The sequence below is a fragment of the Cavia porcellus genome, unplaced genomic scaffold, assembly GCF_034190915.1.
Source record: "Cavia porcellus strain 051 isolate PalLab524CR breed Dunkin Hartley unplaced genomic scaffold, mCavPor4.1 scaffold_16, whole genome shotgun sequence".
NCBI classification, from domain to species: domain Eukaryota; kingdom Metazoa; phylum Chordata; class Mammalia; order Rodentia; family Caviidae; genus Cavia; species Cavia porcellus.
The window spans coordinates 8460998-8483693 of record NW_026947499.1 but is presented as its reverse complement, the minus strand read 5'-3'; the positions used below and the strand labels follow the sequence as shown (position 1 = coordinate 8483693).

The following is a 22696-nucleotide window of genomic DNA, read 5'->3' as shown; positions in this document are numbered from 1 at the left end:
AAAGGAGATAAATGCAACAGCAGCTGTTACAGTACTGTTCAAACCTGAAGTACAAAACAATACAAGACTTTTAAAAACATAACCATCTATAATAAGGGCATTTTAATTGTACCAGCCCTACTGGCCAAATACACATTATAACAAAAAGTTAGTAATGATACTTTCTTAGACCTTTATGAAAACATTTACCAACCAAGACAAATTTAGTTTCTACTATGGCACTTGAGTATGTTTTTGTCTTAACTTGGTGGACTAAAAACTTACTGAACAGGTGCAAAAAATATAACCCAGGACTCATTGTTCAGTATGATTTTTGATACATATAAGAAGGAATATTATTGCTATGTGTGGGTGGTACAAGTCTGTGATCCGAACTCTGAGACTGAGGAAAAAGGAATTAAGCTCAGGCATATCTATCTATCTGTCTATCTATCTGTCCATCTATCTATCTATCTATCTATCTATCTATCTATCTATCTATATGCAACCTTACCTCAGAAAACAAAGCAAAAACAAAAATACATGATAGCCTAAGTTTTATTCTGAGACTAAAGTTAATGTACAGTATAGGATATGAACAAACTAGATTCAGTATTCCAGTTTTTATGCTGTGGCACATGAAGATACTTTAAAAAAAAAGAATATTATCTCATAAAATCACTAAGTCTTTCCCATTTTACATCAGGAATATCTCATTACTGCAAAAAGACTCAGTTTTGAGGGGATTTTGGTTTGTTTTTATAGGATGGGGGTGAATCAGTGCCATCCACATGCCAAGTCAGTGCTCTTCCTCTAAACCTACATCCCTAACACTTTTAAGAATTTATTTTGGGCCAGGGATACAGCTCAGCAGCACAGCGCCTGCCTGTGCAAATGTGAGGTCATAAGTTTGATCCTTGATACCAAAAAAAAAAGAATTTTAATTTTTAAACAGGGCCTGGCTATGTTGCCCAGGCTGGCCTCCAACCTATAACCAACCCTTCTGTCTTAGCCTCCAAAGTAGCTGGGATTACCAGTGTGCTTCACTATGCCCAGAAACAAGAAGGCTTAATGAAACAAGATTCTCATTAAGACTAAGAAAGTAAAAAATATGGTTTCAAATGAAACCTAATACTTATATCCCTTCCCCATGAGATACCCCAATTACCTCATCTCCTTTTAAAACTTCAGTGCCATCAAACTCACGGATCTGATTTCTCTTGGCAGACACTTCTCCCTCTAGGGTGGCTAACTTCTCCTTAGTCTCTTGAAGCTCCTCTGCTTTGGCTTCTTTTTTACGAGAAATGATGGATGCCTAATTGAGCATTTAATATGAATATAAAACAAGATATGTAATCAAATTTTTATTATCTTGTGAAACTGCTTGCTTTTTAAATTTGCCACGCTGAGTCTGCAGTACCACCTTGACTTTCCTGACCAATACCCCTGCCCTACTGTTCAATCGATTATCATTTAGCACAAACATGTATCAAATGTAAACCTAAAAACATTTGGAAAACAAAAGGCCTGAAATATAAGACACTTCAACAGAAAAACAAAACATTCAAGTCTTCTCAACACTCCAATGCTGTACATCCTAGCTAAGGAAATAGAAGCTGACACCAAGTCTACTGTTTTTTTCTGTGGTGGGTTTCCTTTCATTGGAAGAACACGAGAATGCTTTATTTTTGGAACTACAACACAAGTTACCTTACCAAATTCAATATCCACACTTTTAAAATGAAAAGTTAAAACATCTACTGTATTTGGGACATTCTAATAAATACAATGTGACCAGGGATATAGGCTCAGCAGTGTAAGCGCCTGCCTGGCAAGCACGAGGTTGTGAGTTCAATCCCTGGTACCAAAATAAAATAAAATACAAATAAAATGCAGCCTCAAAATCAAAAACTGACTCACCAGAACTATGTAGATCTTTACACAATCCACATGCCTGCCCTTAGCCATGAAGGTAGTGCTCTGTATTAGCTAGCAACTCTTGGGGGTTTCCTTGAATGAATCATGACCAGGCTAGTCAAGAAAAACAGTCAAATTGTCTTAGTAAGTGAAACAGTACAAGTATGTACTGAAACGAATTTGGTAAAAGAAGGGTCATCCCTAATGTGAGCCCTTTAAAAAATTCCATTGTCCTTCCTGTTTCAAAAGAAAAGATAGGCAAATATTCAATCTTAAAAAATAAAGAAGGTAGATAGGCCCGTAATCCAGCACTCAGGAAGCTGAAGTAGGCAGACTGGCATGAGTTCAAGGCCAGCCTCAATCACAGAAGCCGCTGCCTCAAAATAAATAAATAAAAGGAGGAGAAGAAACGGAATCAGCACTACCGGCCTCGTGTGTGCGGGGCCTTGGGTTTAATAAACAGCACCCAGTGGAGGAGCGGGGAGGGATATATATCAGTGCAATACAGAGTCTTATTTAATAGAAAAAGAAAAATTATTTCCCTTTAAGGACAGGCATAAGATAACATGCCTAATACCTCCACTACACTTTAGGCATTGAAGGTATTAACACTCCTAGACAAAAGAAAGCAATCAGAAGTGTAACAACCTAAAAATAGGGACTTGGATATTATATACCTAATTTTTTTGGGGGGGGGGTCTTTTTGAGATAGGCTCTCGCTATGCGGTTCAGGCTGGTCTTGGGTTCACTTTGTAGCCCAGACTGGTCTCGACTTTGCAAAGATCTTCCTGCCTCAGCCTCCCAAGTGCTGGGATTACAGGAATGTGCCACCACATCTGGCTTATATACCTAATTTTAAAAAACCAATAGAAAGACTATAGTGAACAAATCAACAACTTTTATAGAAAAACAAACTCTGTTTGGAGAGAGAAAAGCCCTTGAAAACTAACTTTAAATATGAAAAGTATATTTTTTTAAATCACTAAAAAGTCTTAAGTATTTTGATTTATACTATCTAACGTAAACTTTAATTTAAAAATGAATAATAATAAAACAATTCCATGCTCACAGACAGAAACACAAACAGCTTTGTCACCATAATTGACTGACACTCAGGAAATTAAACACCATCTCATGTACTGACTTCAAACTTGAACTATGTCTTTTGTGGTCCTCCCACTGATTCTCTGCACTAATCTGGAGGTTGGCAATGACAGAACATTTGTTTTCCACTTGCCTCTCACTTGAAGACCACAGGTAACAGAGCTGGTGGTTTTGATGACTCTGTTATCAAGCAAATTACAGATCTATATACATGGGCCCGAAGAGTGATCATACCTGTTGCCTGTATAGTGAGAGTTTGCCTTCGATTGGCTCATTTCTCATCATTTTCTTCTCAATCAGTTGATTGATCTGTGTGTTTACTTCATTTATCTAAGAGAGTATCAAAGCAAAATATGTTAAGACTGCGATTGTGCAAACTAAGAACATGGCTAACCCAGCTCCGAATTTACACTCACATCAGTACGACTGGGTGGGAGGAACAAGACCACTCACGAATGGACTGATAGGGTTATTTTTAGAAGTAATTTTATATTTCATAGTATCGATATATACAGTTTCATTACTTACATGGATTTAATTATCTGTATCTAAATGACCCCAGAAGTGTTTCGTAAACACTTCTGCATCATTGAAAGGATGTGCTCTGAGCACCCAGGTCAGCCCTCATCTAGATCTTGACTTGCAGTCACTGTAAGGAGAAAGCCCACACAGACAAACCTTCCACTAGGGCTGAGTACAAAGAACTCAAGAACTCAGCTCCACATCTAAAGCGCGCTGTGCTAATAATGATCTGCATTCTTTGACAGCTATTATCATATCCTTAAATCTGTCCAAAATCTAACAATGAATCCAAAAGAGGAAAATAGTTTATCCACAAATAAAACAAGGCTTTCAGCATATCTAGTCTTTGAAAGATAGAGGTTTCCTGTGAATTTTACAACTTTAAATTTCAGACAAATCTGACTTAGACCTCTAACTTCTCAAAGTAAATTAAAGGAATAAAAAAGTCAGAATTATGTATTTAATTACAGTGAGTAGGAAGTACACCAAGGATTAGCAAGTCAAAACTTTCAATCAATTTTCACAATCAATAATTATTAATTTTTTTAAATACATCTAATTAGTATTTTATTTCTAGGAAACAAAAAAGTTGCCAGGCGTGGTAGGACATGCCTGTAATTCCAGTATTTGGGAGGCTGAGAAAGGAAATCACCATGAGTTCAGGGACAGCCTGGCTTCCATAGTGAATTCAAGGCCAGCCTGCACTACATAGTGAGACCCTGTCTCTAATAATCAAAACCAAAAACACGTACACAAAAAAGAAAAAAGTTACAATATAACGGTTTTCAGTGAACAGTATAACAAAGTTTAGTAATCTCAAACTTGAAAGGGCATTAAGAGTGTTAGCTTTATGTATAAAGTTATCATATCATGCTTAGAAATAAAAAGTAATGATATTAAAAATATTTTAAAATGTGCCATCTAAATGATATTATGAAGACATAATCTTGTACATATTAATTTTTATATATATTAAAGTTATTAGTTACAGTATCATGCTTTTACAATACAATGGGGATTAAGTAACAGTGTAGCATTCTATAGTTCCTCCTAAGGAACAATTCTTCATAAGAGTTGTCATCGCTCAGCAGGGCTTAACTTTAGAGTCCTAAGCACACATGGAGGAAGCAGCTTCCATAATTTCACAGGACTAAGGCTGAGACGAAGCCGGGAGCTGTAGAAGACTCTCACTTACTTTGGATTCAAGTTCAAGAAGATCAGCATGGCCCATCGCTGGCTCTGAAACCACTTTTTGTAAAAAATGCAACTCCTTTTTCTTGTTCTCTAATTCCTTGGGGAGTTTTTCAGTTACCATATACGAATTAAATTTTGTCTCCTCCTCTAGCCTCTTCATTAAACCTTCAAAAATAAAATAAATGAATATTCAGCCCAAAAGAGCTGGTATATTACACACATTTCTTTAAGTCTAAGACCTAGAAAGTAGGGCATCTTTATTGATAGCATTCTGGATAGTAACTAATATAGTTTAAAAAAAAAAAAAAACAAAGAAAGAAAGAATAAATGAACGAACAAACTGGTCATTGAAATCTTTTGATGTTAAAGTAAGTATGAGCACAATTTGCATGGAAAAATATTTAAATAATTACACAAAAACTGGTACAACCTTTCAAACTTTACAACCTAATTCTTCAGTATCTCACAATTATATAAAAGTAGCACTTGCAGAACTAGATATATTGCGGGGCTATATTTTGTTTTTTAAGTATTTAAGAAATCTACCCAAATGACACTTAAATGAAACCTAACTCTGGTACTCTTACACAAATGGTGATTTCTTTTGAAATACTTGCAATGCAATTTATATTTCTAGTCTAATTTTTCTAGTTCTTGAGACAGGGTCTCCCTATGCAGTTCAGGCTGGCTTTGAACTCACTATGTAGCCCAGACTGGCCTCAAACTCATAGTGATCCTCTTGCCTCAGCCTCTCAAGGGCTGGGATTACAGGCGTGCGCCACCACCCCTGGCTCTGGTACGTCTTAAATAGTAGTACATTACAATGTTTTAACTACAAACCAACGAAGACATTACAAAAGGTACAAGAAGTTAAAAAAAAAGAAATAAATTATATTCATAAATGTTTTAGGCTTAGTAGCTTTTATTTTTTAAAGTACAGTAGTAGTTTACAGTTAAGTGACAAGTTACTTTTTAAGACTTAATAGTTTTCTTATTTTGGCAGATATACAATGACACATAGATTTTCAGTGAATAATAGCTTCATTATAAAGTCCCAGCTTAGAGAGCTTTATAAAGTTTACTTGAGATCTTTCCATTACACATTACAAACTTTGGCTTGACTTTTAAAATGCTGGGTTTCCGGTTTAAGTAATCTACGTACGTAGATTGCACAATAAATCTGGCCCAAAGCCTTAAAACTATTTTTAGTTCTGTTGAAGAACATAAAAAATTTATTAGTGGCAAATTTGCAAGTTTTCCATTCATTCCTTGATTCTGTCCTCCTCCCTTTTTCTCTAGAATTGGAGAAAGGGGAGGATAGGAAAGTGTATAATGAATCACTATAATCATGTGAGGCGATTCCTAGATGATTTCCAATCACATACACACCCGGCTTTCTGCGATTAGGTGACTAGCTTTTCCACCCTCACGTCCCTTTTTTTTTTTTTTTTTTTGGTAGTGGGATCGAACTCACGACCATGCGCTTGCAAGGCAGGTGCTTATGCCGCTGAGCTAAATCCCCAGCCCCCTGCCTTCACGTTCTTAAAGATATCTCACTTTTCACATCCGTGGAATCAACATCTCAAAGATATAAAAGTCTTTTTCTACATAAAAAGGTTTCAAATTTAGAAAATACAAACTAGTGCTCACTTAAGCAGCACATATATTAGAAAATACCAACTAGCTGAGCCGAGGCTGAGGCAGGAGGATGGCTGCAGGTTAGAGGCTACAACAGCAAGATCCTGTTTCAAAAAGCAAAAAACAAGAAAAAGAAAGAAAAGAAAATACAAACTCATCTGTAGTGACAGCGGATCAATGGTTCCCTGTGGATGAGGAGAAAGCAGGAGTGAAACATTACTAAGGGCACGAGGAAACGCATGGGGACACTTATCTTTAAACTAATGTTGACGGCTTCATCAGTGAATGCCTATGTGCAAACCTACAAATATATATATATAATACGTATAAAACATATAATATATGTATGTTCTATAATATATACAATGTATTATATGTATAACTTAAATGTACTATATATATAATTTTTTTTAGACTGGGTTTTGCTATGTAGTTTTGGCTGACTTTGAACTCATATGTAGCCCAGGCTGGCCTCAACTTTGAGGCAATTTTCCTGCCTCGATCTCTGTGGGATCACCGGAGTGTACTACCATGCCCAGCTCAAGTATATTTTTTTATTTTTTTTTTGGTCTAGGGATTGAACTCAGGACCTCATGCTGGCCAGGCAGTCACCTGTGCCACTGAGCTAAATCTCTAGACTTCATACTTTTTTTCAACTATATTCTCTCTCTCTGTCTCTCTCTCTAAGTCAGGGTGTCACTCTGGAGGCTGGCCTTAACTCATGGCAATCTTCCTGCCTCAGCATCCCAAATGCTGGGATTACAGGCATGTACTACCATGCATGGCAAGTAGAAACTTTAATAAATATGCTGCTTTATTATGTCAGTTTTACCTCAACAAAGCTATTAAAAAACATCAATTACATCAATTTTAGGTCCTCTTAAAAAATCTAACTTAAGACTCTGAAACTAGTCTTAGGTAGAATTTTTAAAAATACCTTTATAAACATTTTGGAGGAATTCAATATAGAGTCACTAATATCACAGCAAACTTTATTATTAAAAACCCTCTGAAGGGCCAGGGACATAGCTCAGTGGCACAAGCACCTGCCTGGCTGGCTGGCACAAGGTCCTGATGCAATCCCAGTAGAAAAAGAACAACCAACCCTCTGAAACATCTCACTGACCCTACATAACTGAGCAACTGCCCCTCAGTGTCATGGGCATGTGCAGTGTGTCATGTTAGGGTAACTTCAGAGTGTTTTATAATATGGTTACTGCTGTACAGAATCATAAACTATACTGTGACACTAAAACTATTTTTGTTATTTAAGTAAACAGGAAGAAATTTCATAAGCCATTTTTGTTACAAAAAATTTAGATGTGTCTTATTAAACTCAATGCCTGGTTCAATCAAATATCTGCTAATGAATTCTCTTCCTAGGCTGCTGACCACAATCCTTATGATTTGTTTCTCAAAAAGATATTAGCAAAGTAAGAACTTCTTTCCCTCTTGCTCCTTACTTTCCATTCACAAAATACAGATACTGCACCCAGAATCACTTATTTATGTACATACTTATTTATTGACATAGGCTCTCATTATGTGGCTCAGGCTGGCCTTGATCTTGAGGTGATCCTCCTTCCTCAGCCTCCTGAGTGCTGGGATTACAGGTGTGGGCCACCAAACAAAATCTTATTTTAATCCACGTTTTCCACCATTTTTTCTTAATTGTTTCCCCTGCCTGTGGGACAGGTTTTTTTCTACTGAGAGTTAAGTCTCAAGTCCCAATTCCTTATGTAATATTTATTAAATTAGTTGATACACAACTTACCTATTGAGATTAATTTTTAAATAGCTATAATATAATGGCTTTCTTTTGAAGATTCATCTGAATTTTTCATAGTAAAGATGTGAAGCAACCTTGCATCAATCCCAAAGAACAAAAACTAAACAGATACTATTTTAGAATATTATTTTTAAGTTATAGGAAAAAATTCACATGTTAAAAACTAACCTTCTCCTAAACAGAAGAGACTTAATAAAGTCGAGTGATACCAGCAACCAAAAGCATAGCTATGTTCAGGTGCTGCTTGAATCAGAATCCATGAGAAATGAAGGAGAGACTAGGTAGGAAGTTACAAGTGAACACCCAGTAACCATTCACCTTGTAAGGGCACTGTGGTGCCGTGGCTTCCACGTACCAATCACACGCATCTTATTTCCCTGATTTTTGAAGACGTTATCAATTATAAGATATCATCAACTAAATTACAAATACCATGTTAAAATAATTGCAAAAGTAGGAATATAAAGCATCAGTGTCTACAAGAATGAAAATTCTGTTTTAGCTCTTTTAATAGCTGTATAGAGATGTAATTTTCACACCACAAAATTCACTCATTTAAGTGTATAATTCAGGCACACGCCTGTAAGCCCAGCACTCAGGAGGCTGAGGCAAGAGAATCACTGGAAGTTGGAGATCAGCCTGGACTACACAGAGTTGAAAGCCAGCCTGAACTACGTAGTGAGACCCTGTCCCCCACCAAAAACAAGAACAAAACCCCCCCAAAAAACACAATGTAGTAGTTTTTGGAATATTCACAGTTGTGCAATCATCAGCACCAATTTTAGGACATTATCACCAGAGCCCCCAAAAACCTCAAAATTCACTTTCACACCAGTTGCCTTATCCACACAGCTGTCCTCCCAGCCCTCAACCATGAATTTGATTTCTGTTTCTATGGATTTTCCTCTTGGACGTTTTACCTGAGGTCTTCGGGTATGTGCTTTCTTTCACTTTCAAGTCCACCCACGTCACCCTAAGCAAGCACTGGTACTTCATTCCTTTTGATGGCAGAACTATATTCCATTGTGTGGACATGCCACATTCTGTTAGCCCGTTCATCAGCTGAAGGACATGCACTATTTCTGCTTTTGGGCCATTACGAATAAGGCTGCTATGAACATTTATGTTCAAGTGTTCATGGGGTCAAGTGTTTTGATTCCTTTGGACATACACGTTAAGAGAGGGCATGTAGGCTCATGTGTTACCAAACATTATACTTAACCACCTATTTTCCAAAGCAACTGCATTATTTAGCACTTCCACAAGCAGTGTATGAGGCTCCAATTTCTCCACATTCTTTCCAACATGTAGAATTATCTGTCCTTTTTATTACGGTCATTCTATGCATCATCTATACTTTCTGGATTACCACAGAAAGCTGCATTAACTATCAGCTAGACTTTTATGTTGTAATATTTCTCCAATACAAATGAGATCTTTGTACTGCTCTTCCAGTTTGTATGGCCTCCATTCTGACAAGCAAAAACATTTTTAAAATGCTTAGGGTGGGTTTGCTGATGTAACTTGGATTATCAGATAAGTTTATCTTCATGTCAAGTATGTATGCACAGAGCCAGATACACTCACACCAGTTAGCCCTATTATTCTACAGAACAAACTAGGAAAAGCACTCAGCATTAAGGGTCCTATAACGTTATGGTTTGTGTCTAGTTGTCCCCCAAAGCCCCGTGCAGTCATAGGCGGGGCTTTCAGAGGTGTCTGAATCTGGTGTGCAATGTTAGGAGAAAGGGTGAGCGATCAGTTGACTGGTTGGTTTGCCACTGCCCTCATCCCAGCAGCCCAGATGAAGAATAAAAGGGGCAGGGAGATGCTGTTAAGGTCAGTTGTTCTGCTGTTCTCGTCTGCCATGCTACTTTGCCCTGGAGTCAGCTGATAATGAACTAAAACCTCTACAAAGTGTGAGCTAAATAAATCCTCCCTTCCTTAACTCTGGGCATTGGGTATTTTGCCTCAGCAAGGAGAAAAGTAATAGACTCAAGTTTTACTATTTGCTTTACAACCCTGACCCTAAAGCAGCAGGTCACACTCTTCCCACAACGTCCGCCCTGAGCACTGTACACAGCCACACAGAGGGCAGCCTCCTTGCTAGTCACTGTCACTATCATTCCCTTCCCCCTCTGAGAGAAAAGCTGGGGAGGAACTTGTTTGAAAATCCAGGGATGAGCCTGGGTGACGGCATATGACTGTGGTGCCAGCACTCATTTTGGAAAGCTGAGGCAGGTGGGTTGCTGTGAGTACAAGGCCTGCCTGGGGGCTACAAAGTGAGTTCAAGGTCAGCCCAAACTATAGAGCGAGACTCTGTCTCAAAAATAAAAAAAGAAAATTCATGGACGTCTTCATCAGAGCTCCATTCACCACCTATGAAGTAGTATTCCAAATGCTGCCATTTCACTGGATGAGAATTAATTCCCATTAATTGATGGCTTTAAGGGCTATCCTAATTTAGGATAATTTAATTTATCCTAATTTAGAAAACATTTATCCTAATGTTTTCTAAGCATTGTAGAAGAACTTCCTACTTACTTTCGGGCTTTGCATCTGCTGCAGCATGGCGCATATTCTTCAGCTGGTTTTGTGCTCTTTGCAGTCTCTGCACTGCATGAAACAGCTTTAAAATACAATAAGATTTACAACCCGCTTAGTCTATTGAAACTTACCACTCACACAGGCAAACAGTGGAAAATACATGCAATTGTTATGATATTAAAAAGAAACAACTGAGAAAATTACTATATTAAACAAAAAATGTAACTAGTTCTCTCAGTACCTTTGCATATAAAAATTTTTAAAAGCTTTTAAAATTTTTTTCTTTAGTTAACTTGGTGATGAAGGCAAAATATTTGTTAAGGAAATATATCCATCAGACATTTCTCATTGTAAAATGATTTTCTTAATCCTAAGAAACGTTAACATTCTCACAACGATGTTTCAGAACCAGAAACTGATGATGCATAACTATTCGAGGCTTAGGAAACACAAGCTTAGCACTGCAGGGAAACCATGATGGTGTCAAGTCAAGCTCCAGCAGAGCTCAGTACCTAAACTGCCAACTTCATGGGAAATGAAACCACTCTGAAATACTGTTTTCATATATAATCTACTCAGATTCTTTTTTTTTTTTTTTTTTTTTTTTTTAGTAGTGAGGTTGAACCCAGACCTTCACATTGAGCTACATAACCAGTCCATTTTTGATTTTGATTTTGATTTTGAGACGGGATCTTGCTAATTCACTAAGTTGACCAACCTAGGCCCAATTTGTGATCTTCCTGCCTCAGACTCCCAGTGCTGAGATGACAGGTATGCACCACCATGACTGGCTCTAGATAAAGTTTTAGTCAATGAAAGTAATAGAAGCAAAATCTAAAAACAGGAGTGTGAGTGATTTTGAGCCTGCTCATGATTGCTGGTATGTTACTGGAGTAAATCAAAGACGACACTGTAGCAGAGGAACAAAATGGCCGTTCTTCTAGCCCTGGAATGTAAGGAACCGTTTAAGAGTCTACACGTTTCCTTGGCAGTTAATCTATCTTACTGATGCAGGTTACAGTGCTGGAAGAACACGAATCAAAAGATAGCTATAGACAGATATGGAGTAAGAACCCACAGGAAGGTGCTGTGGGTGCTGTGGGTGCCACAGAACACTCTTAATGTTTTGTCATGTTAACAAAGGAAAGGTGAAATTCTGTAATTCTAAAATTTTTTCTTCGCATCTGAATGATCAGAATGAGTGACTTTGTTCATCCTGAGAATAGAAACTTTACGTGAATACCTGATTCTTTTGTTCCTGCTTGTGTTGTGCAAGACACTCTTCTCTCTCTTTTTCAACTCGAAGTTGCCTTGCTATTTTGAGCATCTGCTGGTGATTCGGAACTGTCTCCACCTACAGTGAGCGAATACGCAGTACATGTTACTGTCAGGTTTGAGAAAGAAATTAGTGCGTGACTCAGACATCCACTTCTCATTTCGCTGGGGTAAACAGTACTCCCTGGAGATGACAGCCACGCTCCAGACTCCAAATCCTGGAAGACATTGGGCTACTGCCTAGGGAGATTCCCTTTCCCTCAATGTTATTTGAGTCGTCCTCCGATGGACACTCATGCCTCGCTTAATCTTTATTTGCATTCCTAAGACTTTGCCAGTCCCCGGGCTGTGGGCCCAAAGTCTCCAGTGCTAATTCTTCCAAGTACTAACCAGGCTTGAGCCTGCTTAGCCTCTGTGGTCAGACGAGACCAAGCACGCTCAGAGCGGTACGGCCGTAGACGCACTGTTCATTTTTTTTTTTTTTTTGTCTTTTTCTTTTTTATCGGTATCGGGGATCGAACTCACGACTGCCTGCTTCCAAGGCAGGCGCTTATGCCACTGAGCTAAATTCCCAGCCCCGCACTGTTCATTTTTGCCTTACCCTCTTCTTCAAACGTTCGACTCTCTTGATGAGCTGATCCTTTTCTTCTTCCATTGCACTGATATCCTAAAAAGAGGATTATTAAAAACATTCTTAGATTGCAGGACTCAGATCAGGTTTTTATATGACTATGCATCCACCATTTTCGTCATTTATAACCAGAGCAGTAAGGAATAGAGATCTCTCTCTGGGATAAAGGGCATTTCTATTTGCCCCCAGGGTTCTTTATGCAGGATAATTTTTTTGGCAGCTTACTGTTCATGTAAAGAAGCATTAAAGCAGGTTAGAGTGCAGCAAGGTAAAGCTGCCAACCAGCACATTTGTGCTGTTCTGACTCCAAATATGGACACAGGATTTTCAAAAATCTTCTATAACGGAAAATGTGCAGGTCTAAATCCATGAACAGCAGCTGCTGACATCCCACCTGCTGTGTTAGATGCCAAGCCACACACCCTGCCAATTTTGCATCAAAATAACTTTTAAGGGTATGATGTTTTCAAGACCTAAATTTGTATCTGGTTTTGCCAATTAACCAACTATTTCCTGAAAATAAAGGTTTTAAAAACAATCACCTTAGTTTTTAACTAGTCCCATAATATAGTATAATGAAAGCAAACAAAATCCTTTCTAAACCTGAAAAAAAGAATGTAGTAACTCTGAAGGTAAAATGTATATAGTAGTCAAGAATGACAGAATTAGGGGCTGGGCATTTAGCTCAGCGGCATAAGCACCTGCCTTGCAAGCGGGTGGTCCTGAGTTCGATTCTGAGTACTGATAAAAAAAGAGTGACATAATTGGGGAAACTGGCACTGTTACTACTGGTATCACTGTATTCAAGAATAATCTAAGAAGTCTTAGGATAAATACACTTCTCTTCTAGCCCAGTAATCCCATATTGGAGGATTTATCCTAATAAAATATTCATAAAGAGTCACAGATTTCTCTACAAGGATTCTAACTGATGCCAATTATATCTAAAATTTGAAACAGTCTAAATGCCTGAGGATTGTTACATACACTACAACATAATACAATGAAAGTCATTTTAAAGTTATGAAAAATGTTTAATGACATGACATTACTTGCAAAAAGGAAATTACAGCATTTATATATAATACAATACCAAGAAAAAGATTTAAATACATTTACCAAATTTTTCTTCTTGTTTTAATCTTTTTTTGTTTTGGGGTTGTTTTTGAGACAGGGTCTCCTATGCAGTTCAGGCTGGCCTTTTTTTTTTTTTTTTTTTTTTTTTTTTTTTGTCTTTTTCATTTTTTATCAATACCAGGGATCAAACTCATGACTGCCTGCTTGCCAGGCAGGCGCTTATGCCGCTGAGCTAAATCCCCAGCTCAGGCTGGCCTTGAACTCAACGACAATCCTCCTGCCTCAGCCTTGCAAGTGCTGAAATTACAGGAGTGTGTCACCATGCCCAGCTTTTTTTCTTTTTTAAATAAGACAATCTATTTGACAATGGGGAAGGAGGAAAAGATGACAGACAGCAACTCTGGACAAGCAGGGAGAATTCGCAAGTAAATTTCTCCTTAATCATCTCCTTAAAATCTACTGTTGCCAGGTGTTAGAGCACATGCCTGTGACCCTGGCACTTGGGAGGCTGAGGTATGAGATGGACTCAAGTTTGAGGCCAGCCCTGGCTACATAGTGAGTTTGAAACTACAAGGTGAGACCCTTTCTCAAAACACAAACAATCAAACAAGACTGCAGCCGGATGTGGTGACAAGTGCCTGTAACCTTAGCCCTCAGGCTGAAGCAGGCAGACACCTGAGTTCCTAACCCTAACCCTCGGCTACATGATGAGTTCAGGGCCAGTCTGAACCACACAGTGAGACTGTCTCAAAAAAAAAAAAACAAAATGAAGTAAAATAAAACTTATCATAAAGAGTTTAAGAACACTTTAGTAACAGCAAAGGAAAATAAAATACAGATTCGGTTCATTTAGCATCTTGGTTTACTTGCAGGACACGACAGATGCACAAGCAATGCACCCCATTCCTCTTCTGTACCATGCTGTATCTACTTCTTGTTCTTCCTCCCCCAACTGACCATTTCTAATATTCTACAAACTCATATTGAGAATCTATGATGTGCCAAACACTGTGCCACGCTGGGGAGCAGAAGAGTGAACAAGAGGTACAGACAGACTCCTTGCCTACTGTTACGGATTAAAAACTGGCAGTCAGCTTAACACCAGCTGAATTAAATCAGCAGAGTGCTGATCGTAGAGGGCTGAGGACAGTCGCCAGCATAAAAGTGGACATGGAGAGGAAGAGTGTGGCGTTGTGGGTTCTCCTAAGTGTTGTTTGGAGCCATTGGTTCTCCTGGAGGAGCTTGTCATGCTGGCTTCCTGAAATGTACTTGACTGTTCTCATCATCGGAAATTTGGGATCTCATTGTCACTGAGGATAGCTATGATATTTTGGGGAAACCCTGATCCCTATTTTGAGCATCGCTTCTTGGACCCAGTGTAGAAACCCTCCACCTACTAGCACAGCTCCTTCACCCTGCTGGCAAAGACTTCTAGTTTCCACTGCTGACCTTTGGGCCTTCCCAGTGTAGATCCATAAAACAGACTTACACGAGTCATTGTCAGGGGCTTTGGGCTACTGGACCAGTTGGGCTTGTGAGAGGCACTGTCATGGGCTCTAGGTCTTTAGCTGGACTCATGCAGGACATGTTGTGGGATCCAGGCCCTTGGCTGGATTTCCCAGGTCTTTAGTGTTAGGGACAAATTTCCTATATACTTTCTTGTATTTAACTCTGGGTGACCATCATAAAATAGTCTTATAAATTCTATGTCCTGTAATAATTGTTTTCCATGCAACCCCTGAATATAACATTTACTAAAAGGAATTTGGTTAGAAAGATATTAAAGTAATTACAAATATAAAGAGCACAGGGGCTGGGGATTTAGCTCAGCAGCATAAGCGCCTACCTTGCAAGCAGGCAGTTTGAGTTCAATGCCTGGTACCAATAAAAACAAAAAAGACAAAACAAACAAACAAACAAATGAGCACCCTAAAACAAAAGAAAATTGGGTAATCTGAATCTATTCAGGGAAAGAAGGAAAGCCTCCCCTGAGGAAGCAACTTCTAATGTTCCTGATTTAATGAGGATATAAATATGGCACTCATAATTCATGAACTCTAAAAACATAAAATCCATGTAAGTCAATATATAGCATGGGTGGGGCCAGGGATGTAGCTCAGTGGCACAGCACCTGCCTGGCAAGTGTGAGGCACTGAGTTTGATTCCTGGTATTAAAAAAAGGCATGGGGGCTGGGGATTTAGCAGCATAAGCGCCTTCCTTGCAAGTATGCGTTCGTATGTTTGATTCCTGGTACCGATAAAAAAGAAAAAGACAAAAAAAAAAAAAAAGGCATGTATTGAATAAGAAGCCAATTTTTCCTTCTTGTGAGCTGCTGCAAGTCAGGCGTGGCCTTGGAGGAGAGGAGCTGACCTGCCCTTCCCATGAGTCAGCAGAAGTCACACTGGGCCTAGGAGGAGTAACAAGAAGCCAATTCACCCTTCCCATGAGCCAAAAGGCACATGGGCTAGGAGACACGAACACCTGCTAACCCCACAAGCAACCTGCTGAGTCAGAGGACAGGCTGAGTTGATAGCAACCGAGGTACAAAAACAACTTTATGTTTGTGCTGTTAACTTTGTAGGCCTAATTCTAAGGCCAGTCAGTAGTCTGGGTACCTAGAGAGAGGGTAACAATATGCAGCACAGCGACTATGGGAGATTTCTATCTTGTCCTTGAAGTCCAATATTATTCTCATTGTTTTGTTGTTTTATTCAATGTTCTGTTTTGGTTTTATTCTGTTCTGTTTTGACAGCATCATGTCTGATGGTATGGGGAGCAATTTTGAAGATAACAAGAGGCATTATGGGAGCCATTGTTGATTTCCTATTATCCTGTTCTGAAGTCCTGCATCACCATCACTTTTTGTTTTCATTGGCTTCATTCTGTTTTGCTTGGTTTTATTCTCTTAAAAATACACTTTCTTTTGTTTTGACTGGTTTTATTGTTTTGTTTTATTATATCTGATTATGGACAGCTATTTTGAAGAAAACAAGAGACATATGATAGTCACTATTCATTTTTTGTCATCTTGTTTTTGAAGTCCTGTATCACTTTCATTGTTCTGTTCTCATTGGCTCTATTCTGTTTTGGTTTTATTCTCTTAAAAAAAAGGGGGGGGGGCGGCTGGGGATTTAGCTCAGCAGCATAAGCACCTGCCTTGCAAGCAGGCAATCGTGAGTTCGATCCCTGGTACTGATTTAAAAAAAAGCATGTATTTGGCAAAAGAACTTACATATCTGGAAAAAAAATGTAAAAACTGATTTCTCGGGGAGGGTTTTATAATTTTTTTCCCTGAGACAGGGTCTATATAATTCAGGCTGCCCTTGAACTCACTATGTAGCTGAGGCTGGCCTCAAACTCACAGCAATCCCATGTCTCAGCCTCCCAAGTGCTTAAAAATTTCTTTAAAAAACATTAAAAAAATATTTTCTGGGGAACATGAAGATGCATCAAAAGTCCTAAAAGAGGGACTAGGACACAGCTCAGTGGTTCAAGCACTCGCCTGATAAGCGTGAGGTTGTGAGTTTGATCCTAACACACAAAAAAAGTCCTAAAAGTGTTCAGGTTTAATAAGCAACTGACATTTCTAAAAGTGTATTCTAAGAAAACAATCATACATATGCTAATATGTATGTAGAAGATAATCACAGAATTCTATATAATGAACTGAAAACAAAAAATGTTTGAACTATGAGGTATGATCAAAATACATGGTGAATATTTAAATTCTAAAAAAAATTTTTTTTCTTTTTTGGTACTGGAAATCAAACTTGCGTGCTTGCAAGGCATGTGCTTATGCCACTGAGCTAAATCCCCAACCCTAAATTTTAAAAATTTAATGGCAATGTGTCTTATTCCGTAATAATCTCTGTCAAAATATTCCCCCTCACATCAAACACACTAATTCTATCATTTTTGCCACTTTCTGAAGCAGCTCTGGAGGTCCTCTTTGATACCTTTATCAGAGGTGATCAAAGCACAATGCACACCTGTGATCCCAGTATTCAGAAGGCTGAGGCAGAAGGATCGCCACAAGTTCAAGGTCAGCTTGGGTTACATAGTGAGTTCAAGACCAGTCTGGGCTACCAATGAGACCCCATCTCAAAAAAAAAGAAAAAAAGAAAAAAAGAAAAAAGAATACATAAGTGCTGCAGCAAAGTACCACTGAACAGAGAGGTAGGCTCAAAAAACATGGTTCATCCACGTTAGTCACCAGCTCTGGCACCATGTGACTTCTGGCTCTTCCCCAAAGGCAAAATGACCGTAAAAGGGAAACATTTTGAGTTGATTCAGAACATCCAAACAGCCTTGACAGTACAACTAAAGACATGAAAAGAGACTTCCAAAATTGCTTTGAAAAATGGCAAGAGTGATAGACCATGTGTGTCTGAAGCAAAAGGGAGCGTTTTGAGAAAGATTAGTGACAATGTATCTTTTATTATAATAGTTTTTATTTAAATATTCACCATAGTTTTCCATCATAACTCTCATCCATACTATGGCATATAATTTGGCGATTAAAGTAATTTTTGTAGGGGCTGGGGATTTAGCTCAGCGGAATAAGCGCCTGCCTTGCAAGCCTGTGGTCGTGAGTTCGAGCCCTGGTACCGGTAAAAATACAATAATAATAATAATAATAATTTTTGTAGAAAGAACAATAAGGATATTTTTCCTTTTTATCAGTACCGGGGATCGAACCCACGACTGCCTGCTTGCAAGATATATTTTAAAAAGTAGAAATTTAAAAGAAAGATATAAATAATGGTATATGTGATTCCAAATTCATTAAAATGACTTTTTCTTTTCTTTTTTTTTTTATTGGTACCAAGGACGACCACATGCTTGCAAGGCAGGCGTTTACACTGCTGAGCTAAATCCTCAGCCCCTGATTTTTTTTTTCTGTATTTACTGTATCATATATAAATATATATATGAAATACATATATCAGATAAAGATTCAACATGTAATCTTTTTTAGCCCCTGCTACTGGTCTATGTAGAACTCACTGCAGATTTTCACTGATTTCATTAAGCTGTTCAATAAAGAACTACTAAGGTCTTACCCCCGAAATTTGCCATTTGCTATCACCAGTCTCCATGCAGTAATATACTGAATTAACTAAAAGCAAAAATACTAAACCCTTCATCATTCAAATCCAAAAGTTGTTTTCTATTCTTTACCCTTCTTATTTCTGCCGTAGAAAATCCAGATGTCTTGAGTTGTTCACATTCTTTATGCAAACTTTTAAAGACTTCCATCAATTCTTCATACTAAAAGAGTAAATTAATAAATTACAAACTAGTGGCTAGATCCAGTATGAATTTCTTAACCAGGTTACTTATTAACTTTACAGTAATTACTTAAATCACTGTAAGAACAGCATTAAGAACACTTTTATATAGGCCACAAAAAAGTAGATCTGCACAGTATGGCCAGTAAATAGTCTCCAGTTCACTTCTGGTTACAGTCCCGCCTTGTACTCCACACTAGCTCTTGTGAAATGGCCAACCGTGTAAGTCAATCTATACATACATACTTCAGGTGTGCTCCAAAACATGTCTTTATTACTAATCCTTTCACTCACCGGCTGAACAGACCCAGTAAAAACTATAAACTTCCCTATAGGAATTAACTTTTATTAAATTTTTTTATGGAAGAGAGAAAATTTTATATTTTATCTTTTTTCTTTCCTACATTCGACAAAGTCTTCAAAAATAGAGACAGGGTGGCCTCACTCTATGGTGCTTCTCCCATGACATTTGGCATAGTTATTTGCATAAGAATTGTCTCAGGAGTTCAATATGGAGTCTGAGTGGCCTATGTCTACCCAAAGAACAAATTATATGGATAAAAAACCAAAAACGTCCAGCAATTGTTTTGATTCAATTCAAATATTGCACAACTAACATATAGAAGCAACTATACAAAACTGTGGAGGAAAACAAAGAGGTAAAACATCTCTACAGATAAATCACCTCCACAGACTTTCCAGAAAGAGTAAGAATTAACAGCACTGTCCTCAGTGCACTTGGCAGGCTGAGGTAAGAGGACCACTCTGAGCTGGGGGTCGGCCTGGGCTACCTGGGTGGGTTAAAGGCCAGCCCTAGCTGCATGAGACTGTCTCTAAAAAAAAGAATTCACAACAAACTCAAGCAAGGAGTGTAAGTGCCATGAAACAAAGCACAAAGCATTAGCCAGAGGCACTTTTTTAAAAGTCAGCTTTTAAAAATCTAAACCTGGTTTCTCTCTTTCTGCAGTTTGTGACCAGCATTGTGCCTTGGGACTCCAGGACCAGGAGTCGGACAAGCCAGAATTCTGGTAGTCAAATTTTAAGACTTCAAGTCAAAACCCACCACTTCTGTAAAACTCTAGTGAGAAACGCACACTAAGGCATCACACTCCCAGACCGGCTTTTATCCTGTTGGAAGCTGCAAACCTGGTTTCTTTGCTCACTTCCTGGCAGGGCCCACAGGTTCCAACTGGCCCAGGGCGGTGCCGCTTTACACAAGGCAGACCGCTTTTCTCCAACCTGGATGACAAACTTTTCAGTCACCTTACTGCAGAGGCCGCAAGCCCAGGATCTTACCTGCCCACAACTGCTAAGCAAAAACGTATTCTAATTTCAGGGTGCTTATTCCTACCCACATACTCTGCCACTAAAGTGGTATTTATGTGCAATAGTCATTATCTGAAGATATGACTACAGTCGGCCATGAGCTGAAACTGTTCTTACCTTCTGGGATCACCTGGAGCTAGACACAGCAATTACAGAGAGATGAACATGTATTTGAACATGTTCACCTTGAAACCCATTACCGTGGTTTCAAAATGCCACTTATGTGGGCTGTACCTGTTTATTGGCGTCAGCTACAATTTCATCCTGAAGAAATTCACTTGGTACCTCAAGTTTTATTAAAAAACGAGCTAAATATGCTCTTTTCTTCAGCTCATTAGTCCTTTGCAGAAGCCAGTGAAGCACTGGATAAACCACAGGTTTACTTCCAATCACCAAACCCTGACGGAAGGTACTCCTGAAAAAGACACACACACATGCACATGCATGCACACACGCGTGCACACACTGATCAGTAAAGCTGGAAAAGAGATATGGTTTACAATGTCCTGACTGCTTCCTAAAATTACTTTTAAAAGACAAACCCAAGGATATTCCTTTTTTTTTCTTTTGTACTAAGGATCAAACTCACAACCTCGCGCTTACCAGCCAAGTACTTGAGCGGCTGAGCTAAATCCCCAGCCGTACCCATGGCTATTCTTTTTTTAAATTTTTTTTTTTTTTAAATCGGTACCGGGGATTGAACTCACAACCGCCTGCTTGCAAGGCAGGTGCTTATGCCGCTGAGCTAAATCCCCAGCCCCCTCCCCACGGCTATTCTTAAATCAATCTTACATTAACTAGAATATGAGAAAAATTAGGCCTTCAATACATCCTTGTGGTACCCAAGAAAGTTACAAACCATTAATTGGCATAGTCAGCCTTAATATCTAATTGGGTAGTGTTTTTATCTAGTATAATAGATATTTGATAAAAAAGTATTTAAGTTTTTTGGTTAGGGGAAAGAACTGAGCCACTTAAGACTTCTGCATGGCAAAGCAGTAAAAGGTTTAAAACTATTTTGTTTTCTTTTTCCTTTTTTTTTTTTTTTTTGGAGTTAAGAGTCTTAGTATAGTCCAAGCTGGCCTTGAATTTACAGTGTAACTCAGGCTGCTCTAACTCCCAGAAATCCTCCTGCCTCAGCCTCCAAAGTACAGTAGTTGGGATTATAGGCATGCACCACCACACCAAGTTAAGCACAGTTTTAAGAAGGCAATAGGTGACCAGATCCTTACATGTCTGTGGCATTTCCTGGAGGTTTGTATTTAAGGATACCAAGAAGGCTCAACATCCGTTTGGCTGTCTGTTCTGGCATCTCCTCTCTGATATCAACAACTTGCTAGCAAATAAAGAAATGGAAATATACTTCATTGTTGTCTAACAAAGAACAATATTTTAAAAATCACTGACAAAATTGATTTGCTAGGGCCAAACAGGCACAATGGTCTCTTTATAGAACAGATGAATTATGGTGGCCCAGATTCCAAGTGAGCAAGTACACAAGTCAGATCAGGATTCACCCTAAGAATATCAACCTTAAAAAAGTCTCCAGCTGGGAAAGCCAGTGTAGGAGAGACAGGTGCTAACTTGTAATATAATAAAACCTTTTACAAAAGCATTTTCATTAGGGACCAAATCTATTTATGTCTGGAAGTAGACAAGTAATTTCTAAATAAGGTACAAGTTGATAACTTAAGTTTTGAGTTAGTTAAGAAGCCTCAAAAAAAAAAAAAAAAAAAAAAAAAAGAAAAGAAACCTCAACATCATTTACTACCACAATACAAGCATGGAAAATAGGGCCACCTGAGGTTAAGTAATTTTGGAAAGACACATAGCTTCTTGAAAGCAGAAACTGGCTGTCCTGATACCTTCTTAAATACAGAGGGAAAACTCTTACCTTTGGGTCAATCTCAGCCAGGACATCGTTAAGAACTTGTAACAGCTGCATCGGATCCAGGGAATCAAAGGTGATTAAATTATAGTTCTTCCTAAAAGGCTCCTTGTTGAGATTGTCCACAATGAATTTGATTTGATCGCTCATTATTAGATTTTATAACTTAAAACTAGAGAATATACAGGGAAAAATCCTCAATACTGGTAGCAAAAGTGCTGGGGAAAAATCAGAATGAAGTTCATAAGGAGTAGGTAGGAAAGGTATAGTAACCCTGCATGGCATATGCTATGAAAAAATCGGAGTGTAAAGATTTTATTATAAAAGCTACAGTGTATACTCTTCAAACTGAACACCACAAATTTTTATGTGCCTCAAACTGTAACAGCAACACAAAGAAACCGGTAATAAATTTTTCCTACATTAACACCTCTCCAATCTAGCTCCATAATCTCCATCCAGGGGTTAAACACTGGACTGCAGACATGCTTCCACTGGGTTTGATTTCTATTAGCAG

General features: G+C 38.4%; 1 protein-coding gene and 1 pseudogene across 6 annotated transcripts in view; one reads left to right on the top strand and one right to left on the bottom strand.

Annotated features, from left to right (window-relative positions):
• Ift81 (intraflagellar transport 81) overlaps positions 1-22696 on the bottom strand; it is a 123046-nt gene that overhangs the window by 86886 nt on the left and 13464 nt on the right. For all 6 annotated transcript variants that reach the window (XM_063225595.1, XM_063225594.1, XM_063225599.1 and 3 more), the window contains 10 exons: positions 22186-22397; positions 21524-21627; positions 20526-20706; positions 18856-18945; positions 12567-12632; positions 11934-12044; positions 10688-10772; positions 4718-4881; positions 3235-3330; positions 1148-1294 (listed from right to left, as the gene is read on the bottom strand). In XM_063225595.1, coding sequence (XP_063081665.1) covers positions 1148-1294; positions 3235-3330; positions 4718-4881; positions 10688-10772; positions 11934-12044; positions 12567-12632; positions 18856-18945; positions 20526-20706; positions 21524-21627; positions 22186-22329 — 1188 coding nt within the window. In that variant the 5' untranslated portion in view covers positions 22330-22397. The remainder of the gene's footprint in view (positions 1-1147; positions 1295-3234; positions 3331-4717; positions 4882-10687; positions 10773-11933; positions 12045-12566; positions 12633-18855; positions 18946-20525; positions 20707-21523; positions 21628-22185; positions 22398-22696) is intronic.
• Positions 218-337, top strand: LOC111754868 (small nucleolar RNA SNORA40; annotated as a pseudogene).